This window comes from Coregonus lavaretus (genome assembly GCF_964263955.1).
Source record: "Coregonus lavaretus genome assembly, chromosome: 13".
Taxonomy (NCBI): Eukaryota; Metazoa; Chordata; class Actinopteri; order Salmoniformes; family Salmonidae; genus Coregonus; species Coregonus lavaretus.
This window is the reverse complement of record NC_140000.1, coordinates 29,503,228-29,530,906: the sequence shown is the minus strand read 5'-3', so window position 1 is coordinate 29,530,906 and position 27,679 is coordinate 29,503,228. Positions and strand designations below refer to the sequence as shown.

At 40.8% G+C, this 27,679-nt stretch overlaps 2 protein-coding genes and 1 long non-coding RNA gene across 8 annotated transcripts; all 3 read left to right on the top strand.

Moving 5' to 3' along the window:
• The first annotated feature begins 5,430 nt into the window (after nucleotides 1-5,430).
• Nucleotides 5,431-7,168, top strand: LOC311139163. Its single transcript, XR_014614080.1, has 2 exons — nucleotides 5,431-5,647; nucleotides 6,123-7,168. It is a non-coding gene; the product is annotated as an uncharacterized lncRNA (long non-coding RNA).
• Nucleotides 7,169-12,068: 4,900 nt separating this feature from the next.
• LOC311140013 (uncharacterized protein) lies at nucleotides 12,069-13,961 on the top strand (the record flags this gene model as incomplete). The annotated part of the gene is made up of 2 exons (XM_084174987.1): nucleotides 12,069-12,261; nucleotides 12,675-13,961. The coding sequence occupies 2 exons, from the start codon at nucleotides 12,069-12,071 to the stop codon at nucleotides 13,832-13,834; spliced, it is 1,353 nt and encodes a 450-aa protein (XP_084031113.1). The 3' UTR covers nucleotides 13,835-13,961.
• A 3,228-nt stretch (nucleotides 13,962-17,189) lies between these two features.
• On the top strand, nucleotides 17,190-26,520 carry LOC311139203 (prenylated Rab acceptor protein 1-like). Of its 6 annotated transcripts, none has more exons than XM_084174100.1 (6): nucleotides 17,190-17,258; nucleotides 17,865-17,959; nucleotides 18,603-18,848; nucleotides 19,082-19,179; nucleotides 22,942-23,043; nucleotides 25,340-26,520. In XM_084174100.1, exons 2-6 carry the CDS (start codon nucleotides 17,886-17,888, stop codon nucleotides 25,429-25,431), a joined length of 612 nt encoding a protein of 203 aa, XP_084030226.1. In that variant the 5' UTR covers nucleotides 17,190-17,258; nucleotides 17,865-17,885; the 3' UTR covers nucleotides 25,432-26,520. The 6 variants fall into 6 exon arrangements, with proteins under 6 accessions (XP_084030226.1, XP_084030230.1, XP_084030227.1 ...); XM_084174104.1 differs by having other exon boundaries at nucleotides 17,195-17,217; nucleotides 17,809-17,959; nucleotides 18,636-18,848; XM_084174101.1 differs by having other exon boundaries at nucleotides 17,195-17,217; nucleotides 17,809-17,959.
• Nucleotides 26,521-27,679: the final 1,159 nt, after the last annotated feature.

Genomic DNA, 27,679 nt, shown 5'->3' with positions numbered 1-27,679 from the left:
ATTTGATGTCATTTTATCTGTGGCCAATGACCTTGAGCCTTCTTGGATGGGCACTTCTAATGTAACTCTATGGCAGCACTCAAGGGGCTTGAATTTTCGAGCTCTCCCCGTAGATTTTGCGGTGACGTAGTGTCCCCATGAATGACAGAACACTGAGCCAATCACGGCGCAACTAGAGAACATTACCAACCATTACATTGTTTGCAAACTGATATGTGACATGTAATAATGGCAAAAAAACATAACAATTATACACTGCTCAAAAAAATAAAGGGAACACTTAAACAACACAATGTAACTCCAAGTCAATCACACTTCTGTGAAATCAAACTGTCCACTTAGGAAGCAACACTGATTGACAATACATTTCACATGCTGTTGTGCAAATGGAATAGACAACAGGTGGAAATTATAGGCAATTAGCAAGACACCCCCAATAAAGGACTGGTTTTGCAGGTGGTGACCACAGACCACTTCTCAGTTCCTATGCTTCCTGGCTGATGTTTTGGTCACTTTTGAATGCTGGCGGTGCTTTCACTCTAGTGGTAGCATGAGATGGAGTCTACAACCCACACAAGTGGCTCAGGTAGTGCAGCTCATCCAGGATGGCACATCAATGCGAGCTGTGGCAAGAAGGTTTGCTGTGTCTGTCAGCGTAGTGTCCAGAGCATGGAGGCGCTACCAGGAGACAGGCCAGTACATCAGGAGACGTGGAGGAGGCCGTAGGAGGGCAACAACCCAGCAGCAGGACTGCTACCTCTGCCTTTGTGCAAGGAGGAGCAGGAGGAGCACTGCCAGAGCCCTGCAAAATGACCTCCAGCAGGCCACAAATGTGCATGTGTCTGCTCAAACGGTCAGAAACAGACTCCATGAGGGTGGTATGAGGGCCCGACGTCCACAGGTGGGGGTTGTGCTTACAGCCCAACACCGTGCAGGACGTTTGGCATTTGCCAGAGAACACCAAGATTGGCAAATTCGCCACTGGCACCCTGTGCTCTTCACAGATGAAAGCAGGTTCACACTGAGCACATGTGACAGACGTGACAGAGTCTGGAGACGCCATGGAGAACGTTCTGCTGCCTGCAACATCCTCCAGCATGACCGGTTTGGCGGTGGGTCAGTCATGGTGTGGGGTGACATTTCTTTGGGGGGCCGCACAGCCCTCCATGTGCTCGCCAGAGGTAGCCTGACTGCCATTAGGTACCGAGATGAGATCCTCAGACCCCTTGTGAGACCATATGCTGGTGCGGTTGGCCCTGGGTTCCTCCTAATGCAAGACAATGCTAGACCTCATGTGGCTGGAGTGTGTCAGCAGTTCCTGCAAGAGGAAGGCATTGATGCTATGGACCGCCCGTTCCCCAGACCTGAATCCAATTGAGCACATCTGGGACATCATGTCTCGCTCCATCCACCAACGCCACGTTGCACCACAGACTGTCCAGGAGTTGGCGGATGCTTTAGTCCAGGTCTGGGAGGAGATCCCTCAGGAGACCATCTGCCACCTCATCAGGAGCATGCCCAGGCGTTGTAGGGAGGTCATACAGGCACGTGGAGGCCACACACACTACTGAGCCTCATTTTGACTTGTTTTAAGGACATTACATCAAAGTTGGATCAGCCTGTAGTGTGGTTTTCCACTTTAATTTTGAGGGTGACTCCAAATCCAGACCTCCATGGGTTGATAAATTTGATTTCCATTGATAATTTTTGTGTGATTTTGTTGTCAGCACATTCAACTATGTAAAGAAAAAAGTATTTAATAAGATTATTTCATTCATTCAGATCTAGGATGTGTTATTTTAGTGTTCCCTTTATCTTTTTGAGCGGTGTATATGTAAAAAAAATTATCCAGCTAAACAGGTGGGGCTCAAATGCCCTGAATGACAGGTCGCCACTGACTACGGGACAGCTGGAGATGGAATTTGAATATTGAAACAATGTGAGAGAGAGAGACAGCAATGTTTATACAAATCTCTGCTGTTGAAAACTACATTTTTGTGTAAAAGAAATGTGAGATAATGTCTAGATGCTTTTTATAGTGGAGATCAAGTTTATAATTTGCCTGGCTGGGCTGATGAGACAGTAGATTGAGCAGTTAGATGGAACAGAGTAAATAGGCATTTTAACTTCATAGATTTAGCCGGTGGTAACTTGTGGAATAGACACCGTCTGGAATGCGGTTTTAACCAATCAGCATTCAGGATTAGACCCACCCGTTGTATAATTCCCTTTATAAATTGGGTGGTTCAAGCCCTGAATGCTGATTGGCTGACAGCCGTGGTATATCAGACCATATACCACGATTATGACAAAACATGTATTTTTACTGCTCTAAGTAAGTCGATAACCAGTTTATAATAGCAATAAGGCACCTCAGGGGTTTGTGATATATGGCCAATATACCACGGCTAACGACTGTGTCCAGGCACTCCACATTGCGTCGTGCTTAAGAACAGCACTTAGCCATGGTATATTGGCCATATACCACACTTCCTCGGGCCTTATTGCTTAAATAACGCATTGTATATGTATTGTATATGTAAATTATGTTTGATTGTGATCATGTGGGAAAGAAGTTTGGACGTGCTACACGCCACTATCAGATGTTTTCATTGGAGGAGGGATCTGCTCACGAGCGCCTATTTGTTGGAATGCTGCCTCCAGCACTTCACAAGGGAATACTGGCAGGGTTAGTTTAAACTGAACCGGGGTGCACCATTCTATGGCCCGTGACGCGAACGGGCAAAAGCCCTTCTCAAATCGAACAGTAATCTGCGTCGCTCGGTCATGTTGTGATACTAAATATACGTAAGTATCAAAAGTAAAAGTATAAATCATTACAAATTGCTTATATTAAGCAAACCAGACAGCACCATTTTCTTGTATTTTTTAATTTACGGATAGCCGGGGCACACAACACGCACAGTGAGTCCGCCAGATCAGAGGCAGTAGGGATGCCCAGGGATGTTCTCTTGATAAGTGCGTGAATTGAACCATTTTCCTGTCCTGCTTATTAGCATTCAATGTAAAGAGTACTTTTGGGTGTCAGCGATTTATTTTCTTTAGGAATGTAGTGAAGTAAAAGTTGTCCAAAAATATAAATAGTAATGTACAGATACCCCAAAAAACTACTTAAGTAGTACTTTTAAAGTGTTTTTACTCAAGTACTTTACACCACTGAAAATATGTCCATATTTTCAAACTAATTTTCATTGGGAATACAAATCAAGCATTTTATCAAAAACAATCACTGTGAACACAGAATCCTACTCATTACTCCACGTGCTTAACCTACGTCACTTTTGTTTTGAGCCGTCTTCGCTGTCGGACAACTTGAATCAGACCTCCAGACAGGTTTATTTCTGTAGTTCCAGAAGGTATGTTATTCCCAAGTGTTACATTTACACCTAGGGGAAGAGGAGTAACTCAGAGAGAAGGAAAGATGGATACAGATAGCTATATAGTTTTATATCCTTTCATCTATTACTAGCGTTGCGCACTGTCGCTGCATACACCTGTTTTATAATGACATATTTGGCTCCTTACTCCCACCCATTACACTGAGATTTCCTCGCTGCACCCCGTAGCCTCGAAGACCTACCTACTGAACAGAGATGTCCTGTGTAACTCAGTTGGAAGAGCATGGCGCTTGCAACGCCAGGGTTGTGTGTTCGATTCCCACTGGGGGCCAGTATGAAAAAAATAAAAATGTATTCACTAACTGTAAGTCGCTCTGGATAAGAGCGTCTGCTAAATGACTAAAATGTAAATGTATATTTGCATGGTAAAATGTAATGTCTATTCATAGGTTGTCACTCGGTCGCGTCATGCCATTGTTATGAACGTTCTTCAAGCCGCCCTCTACCGGCGGCGCCATAGTGGTGCCCTAATGTGGTGACAACTAACTACTGTTTCCTCTAAATTACACTATAGTGCCTGGAAATACTATGACATTGCTAAAGTAGTGAAATGTTTATTAGGAAATGTTGGGTTCTATTTTTCTCATAATTGGATCTGTATGTGATGAATAACTTAGAAGGAATGCATTAATGATAAGCATAGGTTTGTACTATACTGATATAAATTGTTTCACATAACAGGCTGTGATTCATGTAAGGAACGTTAGGGGGTAGGACAGATAAGACTTGTATTTCTTACAGATACGAACACTCTCTCTTTGTTGTCTGTGAAACCGTCCTTGAACGTAGGTACATAGAGTACAGATTGGAAGGGTGTCTTTTGGGTGCTGACTCTACAGGTTATTATGATAGCAACTTATGCCTGGGAACGGTGGAGCGCCAAGGGGTGGAGCGCCAAGGGGTTGGGACTAACCCGTGCGCCAACGGATTGGCTGAGTAAAGTCTAAACCACACTCAGTCCTTTACTCTGATTGGCCAACAGAAGAGGTGGGAACTCTCTGTCAGAGTATTTGAGAAAGAACCTGTAAACAATGGTTTAGTTCTCTGTCTGCCCTGTGTGGTATTTCAGTGAGCCCGTATACGAACCTTCATACATACATTTTGCATATAATAAATTTAGCTTGGATTGAATATCTCTTGATTACGTTTTCTCTTATTCCAATACCAGATTTGAATTACGCAATTTCTAACAGAAACAACTTTGCCAGCATTATCATGTCGTGAAATTTACTTTAGACAGATGGCATTGTTGTCATTAGCTAGCAAAGTTCGTCAAAAATAGCTAGCAATGCTAACGTTAGCTAGCTCAAATCAGGTGGCCTCCCCTCAATCTTAGCTAGTTAACGTTATGTTGCATCTAAAGTCAATCTGGCGACATCAAAATGATTATTTGCCTCCTTTTGAATGTCATTGTATTTCCAAGCCACCATAATGCACTTTTGATTAAATCTTCATCAGCGCTCATTGACGACGTACAAAGTAGAATGCTGTCGGGCATCAGTCCAAAACGAAAGTTGAAAACAATATTATGACGAGACATGCAACCCATGATATTCATGCAGCGAACAGTGGAAGGGGTCTTTGCCTGCTATATTTACCTCGACACTGAACTGAAAACATAATCATATTTTATGACACAGTGACTGCCAAGCAGGTATCAAAGGATTTAGAATTTTGTGTGTTTGTGTGAGACTTGGCAATTTAACCAATCTATACTCTGGTGCACTTTAATCTCCTGTTAAGTATTGTTAATAGTTTACAGGTTTTCTCAAACTATTTTACATAACAGAGCCTATATAATTATAAACATTTATAGTTATATAGTTTTTTAATAGTTTTGTCTTTCTCTTTAAAAAAAATCTGAATGCATACATTTTTACTCAATCCAATTTCTATTTAATTATCCAATTTTCATATCTTATTTCAGTTTATCCCATTTCAGAATGCTCGACAGGACTTTTATTTTGAAAATTGTGAGAAGAAAAAGGTGACCGGAAGTAAGAACCTCACTGCTTTGTTTACGTTACTTGTGGTAGCTACTCAACTAGCATTCCTCAAAATGTCAAAAATAGAGTTACTGAGATTGTTTCTCAACGAAAGATTGACAGCTGCTGCTGATGAGATATTTGGGACAATTGAAAAGACAATTGTAGAGTACCAGGAAGAAGTTTCCCGCACGAAAGAGGAGAACAACCGTCTACGGAGGCTGCTAAGGTTACAAAAAACAGGTTTGGGACATTTTAAAACGCTTATGGGCACTAGCTAGCTATCTGCTACTGCTTTGATATTACTGCATTTAGCTAGTACTGATTCATGTGAAGCTCATCAATATTTGCCCATCTGACTCAAATTGCATTGCCAGCATAGCCCCTTGGATTCTCGAGAACTAAGTCTGTTGCTAGCTACCTGCATTCTACACGTTTTGTCAGACCACAAAAACATGCTGGAGACAGCAGGTTTGCCTGGCCTGTTTCAACTCTGCAGGTTCACTACTATGCTGTAGGTTTTACAAAAGTAAGAATCCAAAGACAATCTTGTGCATGGGGTGGGTGGACTCATAAACCATGAGTGGCAGGTGTTTGAATTGCGGCAGTGGTTTGAATCCAGACTTGGCGTGTCTTTGTTTTCTACTTATTGGTACTTATATTTATTGCTTTCTTCATGTCATTAGGTTTATTTTTAAATCCATTCTCCCTCCCTCAGACCCCCAGCCGCTGACTGTCTCTGACGAGGATCTTCCCCCTGAGCAGCTGCACTGTGAGCAGGAGTGGAGCCCAAGTCTGGGACAGGAGGATCCAGAGGCCACACAGATTAAAAAGGAGCAGGATGAACTCCGGACCAGTCGGAGGGAAGAGCAACTTCAATGGCTAGAATCTGGTACCAAAGACTTCACATTCAGTCCTGCCTGTTTGAAAAGTAACTATGATCCGAATCAGAACCCAACTCATTCATCACATCTTCACCAAGTACAAAGTGAGGAAAGCAGAGCGAACCCAACTCATTCATCACATCTTCACCAAATACAAAGTGAGACAAACAGTGAGAACCCAAGTCAGTCCTCATACCTTCACCAAATAGAAAGTGAGGAAGACGGAGAGAACCCGGCAGCTCAGTCCTCATATCTCTACCAAATACAAAGTGAGGAAAACCGAGAGAAACCATGGCAATGCCGTGTCTGTGACAAATGTTTCAGCAATATTCATCATCTGAAAGCGCATGTGAGGAGTCACACAGGGGAGAGACCATATAAGTGTCCTATATGTAGAAAATGCTTTATGACAACAAGCGCATTGAATAGGCATCAGACAATTCACACTGATGGAAAACCGTTTAGGTGTAATTATTGCGGCAAATCCTTCAAATGGATGAACTCCCTTGGAAGGCACATAAGGATTACCCACGAGAGGGAGAATATATGACAGGACCTTGTGTGGGGAAAGGGTAACAGTTGCTATGAAAAAGTTACATCCTGATGCTTTTTATATACTGTTGCCATATAATATGCCATATGCTCTTGCCATATAATTACACTATAACAAAATAGAACACTATATTATAGTTAATTATAGGATCTCTATGGCAATTTTGTGTGTGTTGTCTTTTTACATGTTTGTAACCATTTTCCCAGGTCCTACAAATGGAAATATACATAAGTCTTGATCAATGTGAGTTGTATTTGTCAAATTAAGGTAACGATTTAGAGGCATATCTTACACCTGTCTGTGCATAAAGATCGTTTTTGTCTTGTTCATTTGGTGTAATGTCACATCACATCTGTTTTTACTTCTGTTTTGTCCTTTTCCTCCAGTGATCACAAGAGCTTAAACATTTTCCATATGCCTACATTATTGTCATTTGTTTACCTCAGTGACCTTTCTAATGTGGACACCTGAAGGCAAAACAATTCACAATCAACTCACCAAATCTGTTGTCATAGTCTTATCCCTACTTAGCTATGTTTCTGAGTTTGATACCATTGAAGAACCATTTAAAATAATTAAAGCATTTAAATAATTCAGTCCGAGAACTAAGTCACGTGACTTAGACTTGAGACTGATGACTTGAAATTATCTGGCCAGGTTTTGTAACGTTTTGTCACTGGCTGCTAATTTTATGGCACAGAGTCTCCGTGGTTTAGGCTACTCTCCACGCAGCCAGAGAAAGTATCGCGCTTACAAAAAAACTGATTGGCTAGTGAAACGCACACTCGATCCTCTGATTGGACCAGCAAACTGTCATTCAACATTGGTCGGGTGCGGTACAGTAGCGCAGTGAGAAGGCTTTGGGGTCGCGAGTGTGAAACTGAATGGGAAAAAGTGTTGGAAAGAGTACTCAATTGTCATACTTGAGTAAAAGTAAATATACCTTAATAGAAAATGACTCAAGTAAAAGTGAAAGTCACCCAGTAAAATACTACTTAAGTAAAAGTCTAAAAGTACTTGGTTTTAAATATACATAAGTATCAAAAGTAAATGAAATTGCTGAAATGTACTTAAGTATCAAAAGTAAAAGTAAAAGTATAAATCATTTCAACTTCCTTATATTAAGCAAACCAGATGGCTAAATTTTTTAAATTTTTTTAATTGACAGATAGCCAGGGCCATAATTTACAAACAAAGCATTTGTGTTTAGTGAGTCCGCCAGATCAGAGGCAGTAGGGATGACCAGGGATATTCTCTTGATAAATGTGTGAATTGGACTATTTTCCTGTCAAAATGTAACGAGTACTTTTGGGTGTCAGTGAAAATGTATGGAGTAAAAAGTACATTATTTTCTTTAGGAATGTAGTGATGTAAAAGTTGGCAAAAAATATAAATAGTAAAGTAAAGTACAGATACCCCAAAAAACGACTTAAGTAGTACTTTAAAGTATTTTTATCTAAGTACTTTACACCACTGATAAACAATGCATACACATTTGTATTTTATATTTATGCCTTTTCTTATTCGATCTGGTCACTAACATTGCACCAAATTATTATAATCTGTGTTTCAGAACCAAAACATTGCGTGTCTTGACTGTTGACCAAACCAGTCATCAGCATTGGCGCGCAAAAGCGGGCGCACATATCCAGATTAGTGACCAGAAAGCACTTGTTTAATTTTCTGCCTGGCAAAAACAGAGTAGCCTACCGACGTTAAAATTATCCATATAAAATTCAGTTTAGCAATCTGCTACAGACGCATCTTTGCCAGAACAATAGGCTACCTGGTGATTTCATTGATCATTTTCATATTTCAGATAGGCCTAGTTTGGTCGGGTTATAATTACATACCTCAGTGGTGGTACTGGCTATATGTCTAAAGATAGCTGTAACATTGCACTACCTTAAATACTTATGGGATGAAAATGTGACATATTCTGGTGAATTAATGAGGATATTTGTGAGGAAGAAAAAGGCGACAGACAGATCATTCCTTCCATCCGATCCTGCAACCCCCGCTCCAGAGAAGTGAAAATGTGACGTGATATCCATAGTTCGTATTGACTGCTAACATGAATGACTTTCAGCTCGAAATGCAGGTATAAAAAGCAGTTTATTTCTGTATCTGGCGTTTTGAAAATGCATCACCTGTGCGCGCGAGCATTTGCGTGCGCGGGGGTCGCAAGCTTTGAACCACTCCTTTTTGGGGGGTCGCTGGTCAAAAGGTTTGACAACAACTGAGCTAGCGAAGAGATTGCTGATCTGCTGTACAGCTAAATAAATCTAGGCTGCATTACACACTGCGCCTATATCCTATGTTCTGTTCAGTTTGAGGAGAGCGCGAAAATGAGAAGGACCAGAGGTCAACTTTGATAGCTTGCTACAAATATAATGGATTTTAATAAAAAACAATATGTTTCTTGCCCTTGATGTATTTATCAGAGTTACAGTGCATTCAGAAATTATTCAGACCCCTTGACTTTTTCCCCATTTTGTTATGTTACAGCCTTATTCTAAAATTGATTAAATTGTTTGTTCCCCTCATCAATCTAAACACAATACCCCATAATGACAAAGCAAAAACAGGTTTTTAGAAATTTTTGCAAATGTATTAAACATAAATAATGGAAATATCACATTTACATAAGTATTCAGATAACTCAATACTTTGTTGAAGCACATTTGGCAGTGACTACAGCCTTGAGTCTTCTTGGGTATGACACTACAAGCTTGGCACACCTGTATTTGGAGAGTTTCTCCCATTCTTCTCTGCAGATCCTCTCAAGCTTTGTCAGGTTGGATGGGGAGCATCGCTGCACAGCTATTTTCAGGTCTCTCCAGAGATGTTAGAATGGGTTCAAGTCCGGGCTCTGGCTGGGCCACTCAAGGACATTCAGAGACTTGTCCCGAAGCCACTCCTGCGTTATCTTGGCTGTGTGTTTAGGGTTGTTGTCCTGTTGGAATGTGAACCTTCGCTCCAGTCTGAGGTCCTGAGTACTCTGGAGCAGGTTTTCATCAAGGATCTCTCTGTACTTTGCTCCATTCATCTTTCCCTCGATCCTGACTAGTCTACCAGTCCCTGCCGCTGAAAAACATCCTCACAGCATGATGCTGCCACCACCATGCTTCACCGTAGGGATGGTGCCAGGTTTCCTCCAGATGTGACGCTTGGCATTCAGGCCAAAGAGTTCAACCTTGGTTTCATCAGACCAGAAAATCTTGTTTCTTCTTCTGGTTGTTCTTCTGGAAGGTTCTCCCATCTCCACAAAGGAACTCTGGAGCTCTGTCAGAGTGACTATCGGGTTCTTGGTCACCTCCCTAACCAAGGCTCTTCTCCCCCGATTGCGAGGTTTGGCTGGGCGGCCAGCCCTAGGAAGAGTCTTGGTGGTTCCAAACTTCTTCCATTTAAGAATGCAGAAATTATTTGGTACCCTTCCCCAGATCTGTGCCTCAACACAATCCTGTCTCAGAGCTCTACGGACAATTCCTTCAACCTCATGGCTTGGTTTTTGCTCTGACATGCACTGTCAACTGTGGGACCTTATATAGACAGGTGTGTGCCTTTCCAAATAATGTCCAGTCAATTGAATTTACCACAGGTGGACTCCAATCCAGTTGTAGAAACATCTCAAGGATGATCAATGGAAACAGGATGCACCTGAGCCCAATTTCGAGTCTCATAGCAAAGGGTCTGAATACTTATGTAAATAAGGAATTTCTGTTTTCTATTTTATATAAATTTGCAAAATTGTCTAAAAACCTGTTTTTGCTTTGTCATTATGGGGTATTGTGTCTAGATTGATGAGGGAAAAAAGTATTTAATCAATTTTAGAATAAGGCAGTAACGTAACAAAATGTGGAAAAATACCTCACAATAAGCCTGATTCAAGTAACTTTTGTGGTGCTGAAGCTTGAAGCAGCAGCCGTGGCACAATCAATCGGAAATGGAGTGCTCATTGTGCTGAAAGTAGGCACATTCTAGTAATTCATTTCAATCGTCTTCATTTTAGTTAGACTTTACTAACAACAAGAGGGCTTTGTGTTGGAGCCTATTTCTTCATATTTAAGAAATAAGAGGTAGGCCTACCTGTTTGACAGAAATTAGGCTATAGGCTGCTATATCCATTGATTTGTAGGCCAATTCCTCCATCCATTATGCACTCTTTAAATAGCCTAACTCTTATTTCTGAAGGGCTGTTAAGTTTAAACCAGGACTCGAATTGAGGGGGTATGAGAGGGTATGCCATAGGCCTACCTTTAATTAAAGAAAATGCCAAAAAGCACAGGCCTACCCATTGTTAGCTTAAAATGTTGAAAAAAACAAAAACATATCCAATTATTTAAAGTGATCTATAACTGCGCAGGCCTACCCATTGTTATTTTAAGATTTTGAAGAAAATACAACAGATCCGATTATTTAAAGTGATGCTAAAAAGAAAGCTGTAAAATACCCGGGAAAGACTCAGATGCAAATGAGGATATCATTGTTTAGTTTCTTTGACATTGAGGCTGAGATTCAACCTTCTATAGCCTAGGAGACTAAATTAATGTATTAAGCTATTCACTTTCTGTACAATAGAAGATGTTTAAACCCAGACAGCTTTTAGGGAAATACTTGTGACCTTCTCACGTTGGGTTAAGCCATGGAAGAAGAGTAGCCAGCAGTTAAAGCTTACATTTTTCTGCGTCGGTAGGCCTACTCTGTCTAATAGTGGAAAGGTAGGCCTAACTTTTGAAAGTACCATGCTCAGATTCCTAATGACGTCTCACATTTATTTGTTTACAAACAGGGACAGTTTCGTTGCAAACAAGACAAACTGATTTGGCATTGGAGAAATATAATAAGATGAACATTCTTAGCCTGTAATTTCGGTAGTTTGTGTGGTATTATAAAATATTGAGATTCGGAACCATGTGACTTGAGACTTGTTTGTGACTCGAACAATAGTGACTTGGTCCAACCCTGAGTGGTACACATAAGGAGCGAAATGAATGTTCCTTATCGTCTATGTATGAAATGGAGAATGTTCATAGAAATCCGAACTGACCGTGTCCACTCCACTCCAGTAGGTAGCGACATTGCAAAATGCGTTAAGCCGTGGTGCAGACTACGCAAGCGTTTGGCACAGAAGATCCATGAAAATCTATCATTGATGAACGAAGTTGTTGTAAAAGAAGAGCGTTGTCACTGATTGTTAGCTAGCTAGCACTAGCATTCTGTAAAAATGTCTAAAATACAGTTGTTGAGAGTGTTTCTCAACCAGCGGTTAACTGCGGCTGCTGAGGAGATATTTGGGGCAGTTGAAAAAACGATAGCGGAGTACCAGGAAGAGATTTCCCGTTCGAAAGAGGAGAACAACCGTCTACAGAATATTCTTGACATCGTTATTAAACCTGAGATAAAGTTACAAAGAGCAGGTTTCTTACATTTATTATTCAACCTATATTTAATACAAATTGACAGTGTTAGTTATTTCATTTTGAGAGTCAGTGTCCACAAAAGTAACATTATGGCTAGACATTCTTGAAGAGGCAACGCGCATGCCCGCCATCAGGATTCCTCCCGTTTCAGCCATTATTTCCCTGTTTCTGTAGGGTGTAATTTCACTTGCCACATAACCTAACGTTTTTTAAATCAGTTTTAGACTTTTTGTTGACGTTCTATAATTCCGTCAATATTTGATGGATTTGTATTTATTTGAAAAGCGTTGAGTATGCAGCTGTTAAAATGATCAGAACTGCATTTTTGACCTTTTATCAATTTTAACGTCCGTTGCATTGTAAGGTTAGTAGACTTGAGTTTCTCATTTCATCCCTTTCTCTCCCTCCAGACCTCCAGCAGCTCACTGTATTGGAAGAGGAGGTTCCCCCTGAGCAGCAGCCCTGTGAGCAGGATTGGAGCCTTAGTCTTGGACAGGTGGACAGCGAGCCCATAAGGATAAAAAAGGAGCAGGAGGAACTCAAAAAGCAACTTCAGTGGCTGGAGTCGGACACCAGAGAGTTCATATTTGATCCTTTCTGTGTAAGTGATTATGATCAGGACCCAACTCAGTCCTCGCAAATCCAAAGTGAGGAAAATAGGGAGAGAGACTCTCAACCAAACATTGTAACTGGACAGATCAAAACAGAACCTGATGGAGAGGACTACAGAATATCAGAACCAACCTGTTCTTCAGCTCAGAGTAAAAATAGTGAACATGTCAATGGGATGGAAAGCAAAGGAGTGCAGTCCGTTTTAAAGTCACACAAACCAAAGACTACAAGAAAACAAAAAAGAAAACAAACTTATAGCAGTGCAAATGGCATGAAATGTACTCCATGTTCTTGTAAGGTTTGTGGGAGGTCTTTTCGGTACAAGCGTCCCTTTTTGAATCATGTGCAAAGTCATGCACATATTGAGGATAAAGAACGTCTCTGTGGTGTGTGTGGAAAGCACCTAGATTCTAAAGAGAGTATGAAAGACCACCTCCAAACTCACATCGTAGCTGAGCCTGAGTTTTGTCATGTTTGTGGTAAAATGTTCACCACAAAGCTTAGGCTGAAAAAGCACATGAGGGTTCACACAGGAGAGAAACCATACCGCTGCGATGATTGTGGCAGGTGTTTCAGCGATGCAGCCAATTTGATTGGACACAAAAGGACTCACACCGGCGAGAAACCATATTGCTGCCAGGAATGTGGCCAAGGATTCACTCAAAGTGGACATCTGGTTTTGCACAGGAGGAGACATACTGGGGAGAAGCCATATCTCTGTTCTGTTTGTGGCAAAAGTTTCAGCACCAGATCAAATTATACAGGACACATGAGAGTTCACACAGGGGAGAAACCATACTGCTGCCATGATTGTAGCAAATGTTTCAGCAATACTGCAAATCTGAGCGCGCACAGGAGGATTCATACAGGGGAGAAACCATATTGTTGTGATTATTGTGGCAAAGGATTTGCTCAGAATGGAAATCTTAAAATGCACATGAAGACCCACAGGAAATAAATCTTATAGGCCAATTGCTGTGTTTGTGAGAAATATCTCAGCACTGACACCCACCCAACTTGAGAATCCACACAGAAGAGAAACACGTCTCTTTCATGACTGTGGCAAAGCCTTTGCACAGTGGACATTTGGCAAGGCATAATGAGAATGCACAAAATTTATAAAATATCTTAATTCAGCATGCACAACAAAATGTCAACAGTTTGTTTACACTGGAGAGAACTGTGATCTGGCTCATCTGACAGTGCTTATGAGGATTCACACAAAGTGGTGAGAGACTATACAAGTGTCCTATAGAAAATGCTTTATCACAAGTGCATTAACCTCTTAAGAATCTGACCCTTTTTTTCAATTTTCACCTAAAATGACATACCCAAATCTAACTGTCTGTAGCTTAGGACCTGAAGCAAGTAGATGCATATTCTTGATACCATTTGAAAGGAAACACTTTGAAGTTTGTGGTAATGTGAAATTAATGTAGGAGTATAACACATTAGATCTGGTAAAAGATAATACCCAAAAAAAACATGCGTTTTCTATAAAAAAAATTGTTCCGTCATCTTTGAAATACAAGAGAAAGGCCACAATATAATATTGCAGTTTAGGCGCAATTTAGATTTTGGCCACTAGATTACATTTACATTTACGTCATTTAGCAGACGCTCTTATCCAGAGCGACTTACAAATTGGTGCATTCACCTTATAGCCAGTGGGATAACCACTTTACAATATGTTTTTTTTCTTTTCTTTCTTTGGGGTGGGGTAAGGGGGGGTAGAAGGATTACTTTATCCAATCCCAGGTATTCCTTAAAGAGGTGGGGTTTCAAGTGTCTCCGGAAGGTGGTGAGTGACTCCGCTGTCCTGGCGTCGTGAGGGAGCTTTTTCCACCATTGGGGTGCCAGAGCAGCGAACAGTTTTGACTGGGCTGAGCGGGAACTGTGCTTCCGCAGAGGTAGGGGGGCCAGCAGGCCAGAAGTGGATGAACACAATGCCCTCGTTTGGGTGTAGGGACTGATCAGAGCCTGAAGGTACGGAGGTGCCGTTCCCCTCACAGCTCCGTAGGCAAGCACCATAGTCTTGTAGCAGATGCGAGCATGGCAGCAGGGTGCGCACAAAGTTTCAGATTGATCCAGTGAAGCATTGCAATACTGGACTATTTTGTATCAAGTTTGCCCAAATGTGCCGAATTGGTCAATTGATACATTTTCAAGTACATAAATGAACATACAAAAATGATACACATCTAGATGGCCGGGCGGGGTGGGTGTGGAGCCAGAGACAGCAGGGGTTCAAACTGTAGAACCCTATTCCTACATTTGAATATAAAAATAGATTTTATCAAACAGAACTCTGGTACATTTTTATCTCTGAGACCCTTAGGATGACAAATCAGAGCAAGATTACTGAATGCAAATACATTATTTACCTTCAGAGGTGAATGTATCAAACCAGTTGCCGTGATACGTTTTTTGTTGTTGTGCACTCTCCTCAAACAATAGCATGGTCTTTTCTCACTGTAATAGCTACTGTAAATTGGACAGTGCTGTTAGATTAACAAGAATTTAAGCTTTCTGCCCATATAAGACATGTCTATGTCCTGGAAAGTTTGCTGTTACTTACAACAGTCATGCTAATCAAAATAGCGCATGTTAGCTCAACTGTCCCGTAGAGGTTAACTAGGCTTCAAACAAGTCACATTGAGGAAAAATTGTAGGCTTACATGCAATCCCTGCTGCAAGTGCTTCAATTGGACTAGGAAGGCACATTCACAACAGGGAGAAAACATGGCATGGCCTTCGGGGGGAAGGGCATCAGACAGGATTGAGAGGCATATTGTCACTTCCACCAGAAAGAGGAGATGGGGTCTAGTACATACCCCCAAGAACCCGGCTCATGGGTCAACAAGATATGACCGGACTAGCTTGAACTTACAGAACATTGTTAGAAGTCCACATGAACATTGCACATCAGATTTCTGAGCAGCAGTAGTCCCTGCTCATTAGTATGACACAGGATACACATTTGAGCTGCTGTCCTGTATCTTGAAAACAAAACTTTGCATTTTTTGTCTTGAAAGTAAAATGCGTTCTCCAGTAATACATCAGATCTGTTTTGAACACTGTTGTGATGTTGTCCTACTTTTTAAAGTGTTTGTTACTTCATGCCTTTCATACCAAAACTATTGTCATACCTCTGAGTTTGATGACAATTTGCTCGCAAATACTTGTCTATTTCATTGTATATGTATTGACAGGTATAAATAATTAGTATGCTATGTTCCAGGTGAACTATTAAATGTGCATGGGCTACCATCTGAAATGTGTGGTTCTTATTTCAACCAGAAACTTAAATATCATATTTTTATATCATACATTTTTCAGACATCCAGAACGTGGCACAGAATAAATAGCAGATATGCTGTAATGGGAAATTATTTGGGTAATTCTTTCCCTGTATTTGATTTACTGTTGAAATGTACAGTGGGGAGAACAAGTATTTGAAACACTGCTGATTTTGCAGGTTTTCCTACTTACAAAGCATGTAGAGGTCTGTAATTTTTATCATAGTACACTTCAACTGTGAGAGACGGAATCTAAAACAAAAATCCAGAAAATCACATTGTATGATTTTTAAGTAATTAATTTGCATTTTATTGCATGACATAAGTATTTGATCACCTACCAACCAGTAAGAATTGCGGCTCTCACAGACCTGTTAGTTTCCCTTTGGTAATGTATCTGTCTATATTTAATTAAGTCGTTTTGTGCCTGTTAGTATATAATTATCTATTGTAACTAACTACTGATGTTATTATTTTTTACATGTTTAACTGCCAGTATCAAATGTCTGCCAATGTTGAATGTTATGGTTAAAGTTTGACGCAAGACTGGATTTGAGGACACACTGATAATGTATCTGTGACACTGTGATTCTGTAGCAGCTGATGTGACTTCCTACAAGCCTCTGGCTGGTGTTTACAGAACATTCGGTGCTGTGCGATTAATATATAAGGACCTTTAGACATTTTGTATGCTTCTGTTCTGGAAGTGTTTCCCTGAATTGTATTAAACCGGATTGATTTTGATTTGACTTCAACGATTGCTCTCCTTTTTGTTCACCTGGACATTCCTGTTACACAATGTTCATTGATAACTCATAATTCATAAATAGCTATCAGGTATTTATCTCATTTTCTACTCCAGTTAAATGGCTATACTATTTTTCCAGTAATAAATTAATAAAAATACATGATCTTGACGAAGTTCACACTAAAAAGTATTCTATCCTATTTTGGACTTTTATTTTGAAATTCATGACAAAATTATACCGGAAGTTAGACCCTGCGTTCAATTTTATTCCACATCACATCCGCTGAGCACAGCGTAAGTAGTATTTCTGAGCACCGTAAACATTTTAAACTACTGTGAGTATGCCTTCAATTATATTATTTATGTAACTATTTTGTATGTAGCGAAAGCTATTCGTATTCATATGCAATTCCATGGCAGTGAGCTGAGACAATGCGGGTTGCTAGAATAGTGGCTAAGCTTAGCAATAATTGACATGAAGGAATGGTGATGTGGCTGTTAAAGCTTCTTCGACAGGAATCGTTATTTAGTGTAGAAAAGTTGTCTAAAACGGAGATATTCAAGGTTTCGAGTAATGACAGTGAACAACTTGTGTGTTAGTTTCTGTGATTCAGACATTTATATTCAATTTAACTATCTAGCTAAATGATGTGGCAATTGAACGGTCTGTGGGCAAGCCCATCCATGATGACAAACATTTTCCATTCCATAACCCCAGACTCTCCCTACAGTCTGTAGCTTTGTCACTGTGCGTTATTAATTTGTTACAACAATCGAAAGCCTAGTTTTGCATTATGTGAGAGGATTTGTTGTCACTTGTGAAACAGTGCCATTAACCTTTTATGTCTATTTTCTGTCACTGCTATGTCCCATGTTGTATTTTAGCCTACATCTTTCCTACCTCGGCGTCAGTTACTCTAATGAAATCTGGTGTCCCAAAGGGTGAGAACTGCCTTGTAGATATGGACTCCAAGGCAGGGGATCTCTTCAGCGCTGAGCCAGCTGATGCTGCTGGAGCCGGAGGTGTCATGGGAAAGTGTGTGCTGTTGTTTTTCTAGCTCTGTCTATCTGTTAGTTAATCTGTCTAGTGCAGTGCTCGCCAATCCTGTTCCTGGAGAGCTACCCACCAGCAGGTTTTTGCTCCAACCCCAGTTGTAACCTCTCTGATTCAGCTTGTCAACCAGCTAAATATTAGAATCAGGTGAGCTGGATTAGGGTTGGAGTGAACCTACAGGACGGCTCTCCAGGAACAGGTTTGGAGAGCCCTGGTCTAGTGCCAACAGTCACTAAACCTGGTCCTGGAAAGCTACAGGGCGGGCAAGCTTTTGTTCCAGCCCAGCACTATCACACCTGATTCAACTTGATGAGTTGTAGCACCATGTAGCTCTCTGGGACCATTGTTGGTGATGGGTTTTGGTCCAAAAACATTTTATATACAGTCCTCATTTCATGTGTAGTCATTCTTCTGTGGCTATTATTGTGTCTGTAGGACAATCAATTGTGATCTGAATTTGTCTCATATTTTTCTTAATCTAGCCTACCACTAAAGGAGCTAGATGGGTCAGTTTGTCCTTTCCCTGTATTATGCCTGGCTATGATGTGTTGTTGTTCATTCTGTGTCATCAGTCTCTTGGATTGATGCTATACATTTTTTCCATCTCCCCATACCTCTTGTTTAGTTTACCACCCTGGCTTTCTGCCTTGCCTCACAGGCTGTGGCTGCCCAAAGGCCTCTCGGCCGGTGTGGCCAAGGAGTGGTTTGACCGTCGCCGTGCGTCCATCCGTCCCTGGGCTGGCTTCGTGGATCACAGGAAGTTCACCAAGCCCCGCAACTTTGGCGAACTGTGCCAGAGGGTGGTGCGCAACTTGGACACCTACAACAGCAACTACACCTTCATCTTCCTTGGCCTCATCCTCTACTGCATGTAAGAGCTGCGGGACAGGAGTTTAAAGACACTGTGGTAGTCAGTGAATATAAAAACACAGTAATTACATATTGTTTCTAGATAGACTGCTGCCAGCAGCCTATTTTATTTTCAAATTCAAAATCTCAGTGGTTCGAATAGGCCTAGATCTATGCTGGATTGAGTTGATTTAGAATCTGTGATTATCAAAGAATAACTCTTTCCCTCTTCCAATCTCCCCCTCTTTACCTCAGTATCAGCTCTCCCATGCTGCTGATTGCTTTGGCAGTGTTTTTTGGTGCCTTCTACATCATCCACCTCAAGTCCCAGGAGTCTAAATTGGTCGTCTTTGGTGAGTAAAGGAGTCAGGATCTGTAAGATGATTGATATGGAGCGATTTCAATAACAACATACATTTTATTTGAATTCCATAATTTTACATTTGTATTAAGATATTGAATTTGAATTTAATATTTTTTAAATTTGTAACAAATTATTGTATTTCATGATTTGACACTGACTTTAATAAATATTGCATTGTTTTAAATTGAATTGATTGTTCAAATTCAATATTTATATATTCAGTTTCAATATGGTAGATATTGCATTCATTGTCTGTGTACCAAGTTTACAAGCTTTGAAGTTGATCAAAGTTTCATATATTCAACTTCTCAGATGCATTCAGATTCAGTTCTCTAAATTCAGATTCAAAACCAGAGACAACATCCTGGTACTTTGCCAGCCAGGAAAGGTAGAGGTTTGAATCAAACGCTCTCTATGGTAAACAGAAGCCTCTGGCAGTTTCTGAAGCCAATGTGGCATGTTTTAATGTATTGTCTTCCTATGAATTTGGCTGTAGTGTCTGAACCGTTTTAGCTATACGCTATTATGACCCCATTCCTGAAAGGTTAGACTCTCTGAAACATGTACATGCCTTCTGTTCCCCAATATGATGATCACAGGCCGCGCAGGAGACGTTAGAAGGGAGTGTCACAAAAATGTGGCCCCCATAACAATATAGTTTAATAGCCTGGTCATAGCCCTTCTAAGGATAGCCTTTTCACTCCCTATTTAATCTTGCTCTTATGGCTGACTGGGTTCGAACCAGGCCTCCTGCATGTCACAAGACTGTGTTAGCACACTTAGCTAAAGCCCATAGGGATGAGTTCAGGAAGCTAACATGTCTCCAGCAAGGTTACTCATCAAAAGAGCGTGGTTCATCGAACCACCATGGTTACATTTAACCCCACTTTGACCTCATACTGAGAGATCACAGCACCAATATAATATGAATCCCGGTTTCAACTGTACCGGACAGATGGCAGACAGCGTATATGGCGTTGTGTGGTTTGCTGATCTCAACGTTGTGAACAGAGTGCCCCATGGTGGCTGTGAGGTTATGGTATGGGAAGGCATAAGCTACTGACAACGAACACAATTGCATTTTATCGATGGCAATTTGAATCCACAGAGATACTGTGACGAAATCCTGAGGCCCATTGTTGTGCCATTCATCCGCCGCAATCACCTCATGTTTCAGCAAGATAATGCACGGCCCCATGTCGTAAGGATCTGTACACAATTCCTGGAAGCTGAAAATGTCCCAGTTCTTCCATGGCCTGCATACTCACCAGACCGACATGTCACCCATTGAGCATTGGGATGCTCTGGATCGACGTATATGACAACGTGTTCCAGTTCCCGCCAATATCCAGCAACTTCGCACAGCCATTGAAGAGTGGGAAAATATTCCACAGGCCACAATCAACAGCCTGATCAACTCTATGTGAAGGATATGTGTCGTGCTGCATGAGGCAAATGGTGGTCACACCAGAAACTGATTGATTTTCTGATCCACGCCCCTACCTTTTTTTAAAGGTATCTGTATTCCCAATCATGTGAAATCCAGAGATTAGGCCTAATTTATTTATTAAAGTTGACTGAATTCCTTATATAAACTGTTGCTCAATAAAATCAAAAAGAATGTTGCATGTTCAATATTTTTGTTCAGTGTATATATATATATATATATATATATATATATTGTTTGTGCTTTTCTTTGCCTGCTGTTGCTCTGTAATAGTCACGTTGTTGTTCATCTGTATCAGAATCCCACAGTTCATACCTTTCTAACAGTACTAAGCATGTGTTTGTAGGACTTATAGTTTAGAAATCTAAATATATCTAATGAAGGTAGATTACCATTTCTGTCACAATTGAAGAAGCCCCTTTTCAGTAAATAACGCATTGGGTTGGAATGCTTCAGGAGGGCGGTCACATGTTTGCTAGGCAGAGGTCCTGAGTGAATCTCGTTATGAGCTGAATCAGGGAAAGGTGGTACTCGTTAAGCAAGCGGTTTACATGAATTTCTGGAACTTATCCCTATAGGCTTTAGCAAAGTGGGCTTGCGATGTGCAGGAGACCTGGTTCGAACCCAGTCAGTCTCAAGCGCAATATTAAATAGGGAGTGGAAAGGCTATTCCTATGGTTGCCAAATTGTGCTTTTTGTGGCATTCCCTTCTAACATGTCTTGCGCGGCCTGTGATCATCATAGAGGGGACAGAAGGCACGTTCATGTTCCTAAGATTTCAGGAATGGGGTCATAATAGCTTATGGCCAAAACGGTTCAAACGCTAGAGCCAAATTCATAGAAAGGAAATAAATTCAACATGCCTGTAGAATAGCAGACCCAGTGTATCCAAGGGAGGTGATAGGTGGGAGTGAGGAGGACCTATGATTGTACAAAAACAATACTTGAATTTATTACAGATGCAGGGTTTCAGGATACATGGCTTGTCTCAAACAGTTGTCCATATCCCCACCGTTCAGGATACGAAAACTCACAAAAATGACGGATGACAGCGAGTCTAAAGCTCAGCCCCTCAATAGGATTCCTACTGCAGCGAAGACTAGGCCTAAATGCTAAACAGCATAACTAGGCATGAACCCTTTTCCAGATCTAAAGAGAGCCTAACTCGTGCCTTATTGGGACTAAAGAGAGTATACCAGAACAGCCTAAATCAACTGCCTGTACATACAGGACTCAACAAACTGCTGTGGAGCACATTGTAAAATGGTGTTCAACCCTGAGCTGAGAGAAAAGGTCGGCACTTATCCCTTTGCGCCTCAACTCCGCCCACACTTATTAACCAATGAGAATGAGCATTTAATTAGAATAACTTTACTTTGTTAATTAGACCAGGTAACACTATGGAACACATTATTTAAGTTAATTGCATTCATTAGTTTAAATTACCATATTTAGTCATGTACAAGACAGAGCTACATGAAATAGAACATGATTAGAACTACTACTCAGGGAGACTGAAAGCATGGGTGAACTACACGCTAATTATTTAACTCACCACACCTACAGTAACTTAAACCTGAGCAACCAACTCTGTAGCAAACAATTAAGGTCGAGCACACCTAAACTGGTAGATAGCTATGCATGCTGATGGACTATTATCCAAACCACACATGTATATAGTTAAGCATTTGAGATAATATTAACTTCATGAAATACATTTTAAGACCCTTTAAAATGGTGATGAGGCCAGTTTAAGCTTCAGAAACCTAACTCGTGCCTTACTGGGACTAAAGAGAGTATACCAGAACAGCCTAAATCAACCACCAGAAGCTTCTGTTTACCACAGAGAGCGTTTGATTCAATCTGTTCTCCTCTACCTTTCCTGCCTGGCAAAGTACCAGGATGTTGTCTCTGATTTTGAATCTGAATTTAGAGAACTTAATTTGAAAACTGAATCTGAATGCATCCTAGAAGTTGAATATATGAAACTGATCAACTTGAAATAATAGTTTGTAAACTTGATACACAGACAATGAATGCACTATCTACCATATTGAAATGGAAATATTCTAATTGAATATTCAATTAAATTTGAATAGAATTTAAAAACGAAATGCAATATTCAAATGATGAATTATATGATTCAATTTGTGCATTACAAATGGAAAAATATTCAATTCAAAATCAATATCCTAATACAAATTCAAAATTATGGAATTCAAATACAATTTATGTTGGCACTGAAATTGCTCCATAAATTGGGTGAATGGTACTTGAAATCTGAGTGATTTAATTTTCTCACAGGAAAAGAGGTGACCGGGCCTCACCAATTGGGTCTGGCGGGGGCTGTCTCTTTCCCTGTGTTTTGGTTGGCTGGTGCAGGAGCTGCAGTGTTTTGGATCCTGGGTAAGTTACAACCCCATCTCACTCTTTACTGTACACATCAGACCTGGGATAACTGTAGACTTAGGCCTAGATATACTTTGTGGAATATATTTCAAATTAATCTTTCTTTGAAGGAGACCAATTATTAGGGATGTAACGATTCACCGATATGCATCGGTCCCCGATTCAAATGTTTAAAATACCACTGCATCGGTCCGCGGACCCCAAATCGATCCAAATGTAGTTTGAATCAGTTAGAAAATCGATTCAAACGTTACGAATTGCAGATTCACTAACATATTTTGCACATATTACGTTCTTTCTACCTTCTGAAAGTTCTTCATATTTTGAGACAAATGATGCGTCCTCTCCTTCAGTGTCGAATTAATAAGCATGTAACTGTGTTGATAGTGATTGATCTACAAGTAATTTTCCATGCTGAACAATCTCAGGGAATATCAGTAGCCTTGTCAAACTGCGCACTGTGCCCAGCTTCGCGAGGTACGCGGCCTGTTCCTGATCTTGCACATCTATGGGCTAGATTGTTATCTATGCGCTGTTGAAAATGGTGTTTTACCAGAATAAAAGTAAACTACCGGAGACACAACTCATCTGGCTATACCTGCTGAACAAGGGTTACAATATATTTTATTTAGATTGTTCAAGTTCACCATCAGCAATAGTTTTTGTTAGTTTTGCTTTAAACAATCAGTGTATATGGTCATTTTTACATATATAGGGTGAAGTTGATAGTTTCATAGCAAGGAATCACTTTTGCGAGGCGCACTGCATGGCCAAAGCGGGAGGAGAAAAGAAGCTCACTTAATAACTTCCAAATGGTCAAAACCATTAGACTTTGAGATGGGGACAATTGAGACATAGTTTGTGTATGTGTGCCATTCAGAGGGTGAATGGACAAGACAAAAAAATGAAGAGCCTTTGAACGGGGTATGGTATAAAACGGGGTGCCAGGCGCACAGAGTTGTGTCAAGAACTGCAACACTGCTGGGTTTTTGACGCTCAACAGTTTCCCATGTGTATCAAGAATGGTCCACCACCCAAAGGACATCCAGCCAACCTGACACAACTGTGGGAAGCATTGGAGTCAACATGGGCCAGCATCCCTGTGGAATGCTTTTGACACCTTGTAGAGTCCATGCCCTGACGAATTGAGGCTGTTCTGAGGGGAAAATGGGGGGGTGCAACTCAATATTAGGATGATGTTCCTAATGTTTGGTATACTTAGTGTATATTCATTGGCTATGTCATGGCTAAATTGTAAACAATACATATTGATACATTACTAGCTCAAACACTTAATCTGCAAAAATTACAAGTGAGTTATTGGATGATGGTGGGGGTACAGAAAATATGGGTTACTAATCTGATAGTGGGGTGGTAGATGCCTAGTCTCCCTTATGGCTCAGATCAGGTGCCTACATAGTCTACACCAGGGCTGCCCAACCCTCTTCCTGGAGATCTACCGTCCTGTGAGTTTTCAGTCCAACCCTAATTTAACACACCTGATTCTACTTATTAGCTGCTCAACAAGACCTTAACTAGCTGAATCAGATATGCTAAATTAGGGTTGGACTGAGAACCTACAGGACAGTAGATCTCCAGGAAGAGGGTTGGGCAGCCTTGGTCTACACCATAGACATACATCATTCACACATACCACCCCACCCACACACCCCCGTCATGGGGTCCATCAGCAGCAGGTTTTAATTTAGAATGGAAAATGAATGTGTTTATGCAACAAATGTTAGTGTATCGCTTCAATTCATTCTCTAATCAAACCGAATCGTTTCAAATTAAAACGTACTGTTCCTGTATCGTATCGGAGCCCATGTATCTAGATACGTATCGACTTGAAAGGGAAAGATGCACGTTCCTACCAATTATGATAGTGAATAACGTTAATATGCTAAAAACAAACTGAAAGTGGATACGTCACAAAATCTAAACATAACTGGGGCCACCTCATACTTTTTGGTGGCAGGAAGCAGTGTCGTAGGAGCAGTAGCTTGCTAACTGTTGGGGCAAAACAATTTACTTGTACAGATAGTTCTCTACGGCACCTTCTTTCTTCGCAACATCCATGCTTCCTAAACTAGCAATGTGTACATTTTGGATCAGATAACCTTATTCAGTAACATGTTTGTTTAGAATGTGTTTTTCGTATCATTTGCTAAGTTTAACCATTTGTGTTTGGCTTCTCAAGATGGAGCCCTAACTGTAACCTAGGCTTCTACTCTCCTTTTCCCCAGCCTCTCCTATCTCTTCCATTTGATTGACTGTCTCTCTTGTCACTCAGGGGCGACGATGTTTGTAATTGGCTCTCACGCTGCCTTCCGAGAGCTGGAGGGAGGATCGGAAATGGAGGAGCTCTTCATGGAGCCTGTGTGAAGGTGTAGAGAGAGGGGAATCTTTATATCTGTGCCATTATAGCATCTGTGACAGCATGGGCAGTGCCATTTGAGGCTACAACCCACAGGAATCCCCACCCAGTTGACCACTTTGACTACTTTAAAATGGTGGAAGCCCTCAATGGTGCTGCTCATGCTAAAACAGCCTTTTGGCCACTAGAGGCCTCTATCATTCTCTATGTGTGAACCCTCAACACTCACCTTTGACCTTTCATAATATAACATAGAATGCACCTTGCCTTGCATCTGAAGTAATTTGCTGTTTATGACCCTCTAAAACTCTTTAAGACCATAATAATACTCAATTTAGAAGAATATATGGATAGACTGTCATACGCACAAAGAGTGACTGAGCCGTTCATATACCTCAGCACATACTTCATCTCTATGCCTGCTTCATACTGTAGGCCTTTTCCAAATGTTATTGATACCTCTCATTTGTGTTTAATACAAATTTCGTCCCGCGAAATGTCAGTGTCAGCCTTTTGTTTAATGTCTGTTCCTTCTGTTTAATGATACCTCGTTGATATCTAATAATAAAAAATGTAACTCGGTCAACTCAAGACCTGACATGTTACAAAGAGCTTTAACATCACCACAGTAATAAGACAGATTGGTTTTTATCCTATATAGCTGATGTTAAATAAGTCCTCATTGTGCACTATTAAACTGCATGAGTGAAATAGCATCACATCGCCAACACCTCTCTGACTGGGGAAGAAGTGCCATTTGCAGCTTTACAATGTATTTAGCCAAACTAAAGTAATGTTTTTTTTTGACAAATTGCATTTACTTTAAAGCAATGCTTATTGGATATTCCAGATACCTAATGGTGTTCAAGCATTATGTTTAAATCATACTCTGTATTGTACATACTCTATCTACTTTTAGTCATATGCAGGCATGTGGTGCAGTGTTGATTGTTAACTTTTCATAATTTATTAGCTCTGCATTATGGCTTTGACATTTAAAGGTCAATATATTATTTTTAAAGGTCATGTTATCTTTTTGGTATTTTTTGGTATTTTTAATGACAATTGGGAAGTGCAATAAACTCTCCTACCTGTAAGATATTGTGTTGCGTCCGATTTTGTGTGTGTTAGGACTCAAGTCCAAGCATGACCTCTGAAATATTTGGGTCCCTTTTGCGCATAATATTTATTTGTGGGGATTTAAAACATTACATTAAATGGTATTAAATGTTGTATGTATATTCTGTATGTACAGTATATGTGCCAAAATTGCAATACTTTGTAGGCCCTTTTGTGTCCCGGATGTACCGCCCCCCAAGAGGATGTCGTTTCCCCTACTTTTCTCTTTCTCTCCGTGTCCTCCTCCCTGTCCTTCCCACCCTCTCAGTCTGACTCTTCAGATACCGCAGTGCTCACCGCCCCCCCTCTTTTCCCCCTTTGTACATGACCCCTGTACACTGCTCATCAAGACAACCCCATGCACAGGTTGCCATGGAGATGACTTTGGAGGTTCTCCCATCCACACACACACTTCACTCACTGGCATACTGCACACTGCGGCAAAGCCGGGCGATCGATATTCTATTATGCGGAGGGGGAGAGAGGAGTCACACTGCAGTGAGCTCACTGCATGGATGTGGGAATTTAGGGGGAGGGGTGTGTGTGTGTGAGAGAGAGCGAGTGTCAGTGATGTAGAGTATCAACGCAGTTTATACACCTTTTGTGAATAGCATTTACCCCACCCCCTTTACGCCTACCTCGTCATCTCGATCAATGCTAAGCGTTTTCTCATATTCTCCCCCCCCCTTCAATCCCTGTTGTGGAAAGCTGCATCAGAAATGGCAACTGCTGTATTCCCTGTAGTGCACTATATAGGGAATAGGGTGCTATCACGGACTAACCTTAAATGTGTGAGGAACAGAGGGAGGAGGGAGTGTATTTAAAACGGTAGGTGTCGGTACAGGCACAGGCTCTGTCATACCCCCATGACAGGTTTTTTTTACCTACAGTAATATCTATAGCAGATTTGAGCCACTGAACACAGCAATTTAGCCCAGATTAATCCTACTCCAGGATTAAAAACTATGTTTTGGGGAGAACTAGAGTGCTTTTTTAGTCTAGGATTAGGCTTAATCTCAGTCTGGGAAACTGGCCCATACTGTGTCTCTACTCTTGTTATCAGTAGGTACAGAATACAAAGCAAGACTAACAAAGCTTCAGAAATGTAAAATGCTGATGACATGATGATATTCTTTA

Excerpts from the sequence above, each read along its gene's own strand:
- LOC311139203 (XM_084174101.1), top strand. The coding sequence starts at position 17,844 with ATGAAATCTGGTGTCCCAAAGGGTGAGAACTGCCTTGTAGATATGGAC. Across the intron at positions 17,960-18,602 it reads GCCGGAGGTGTCATGGGAAA|TTTACCACCCTGGCTTTCTG; the intron begins GTGTGTGCTGTT and ends CCTCTTGTTTAG. Across the intron at positions 19,180-22,941 it reads GTCTAAATTGGTCGTCTTTG|GAAAAGAGGTGACCGGGCCT; the intron begins GTGAGTAAAGGA and ends ATTTTCTCACAG.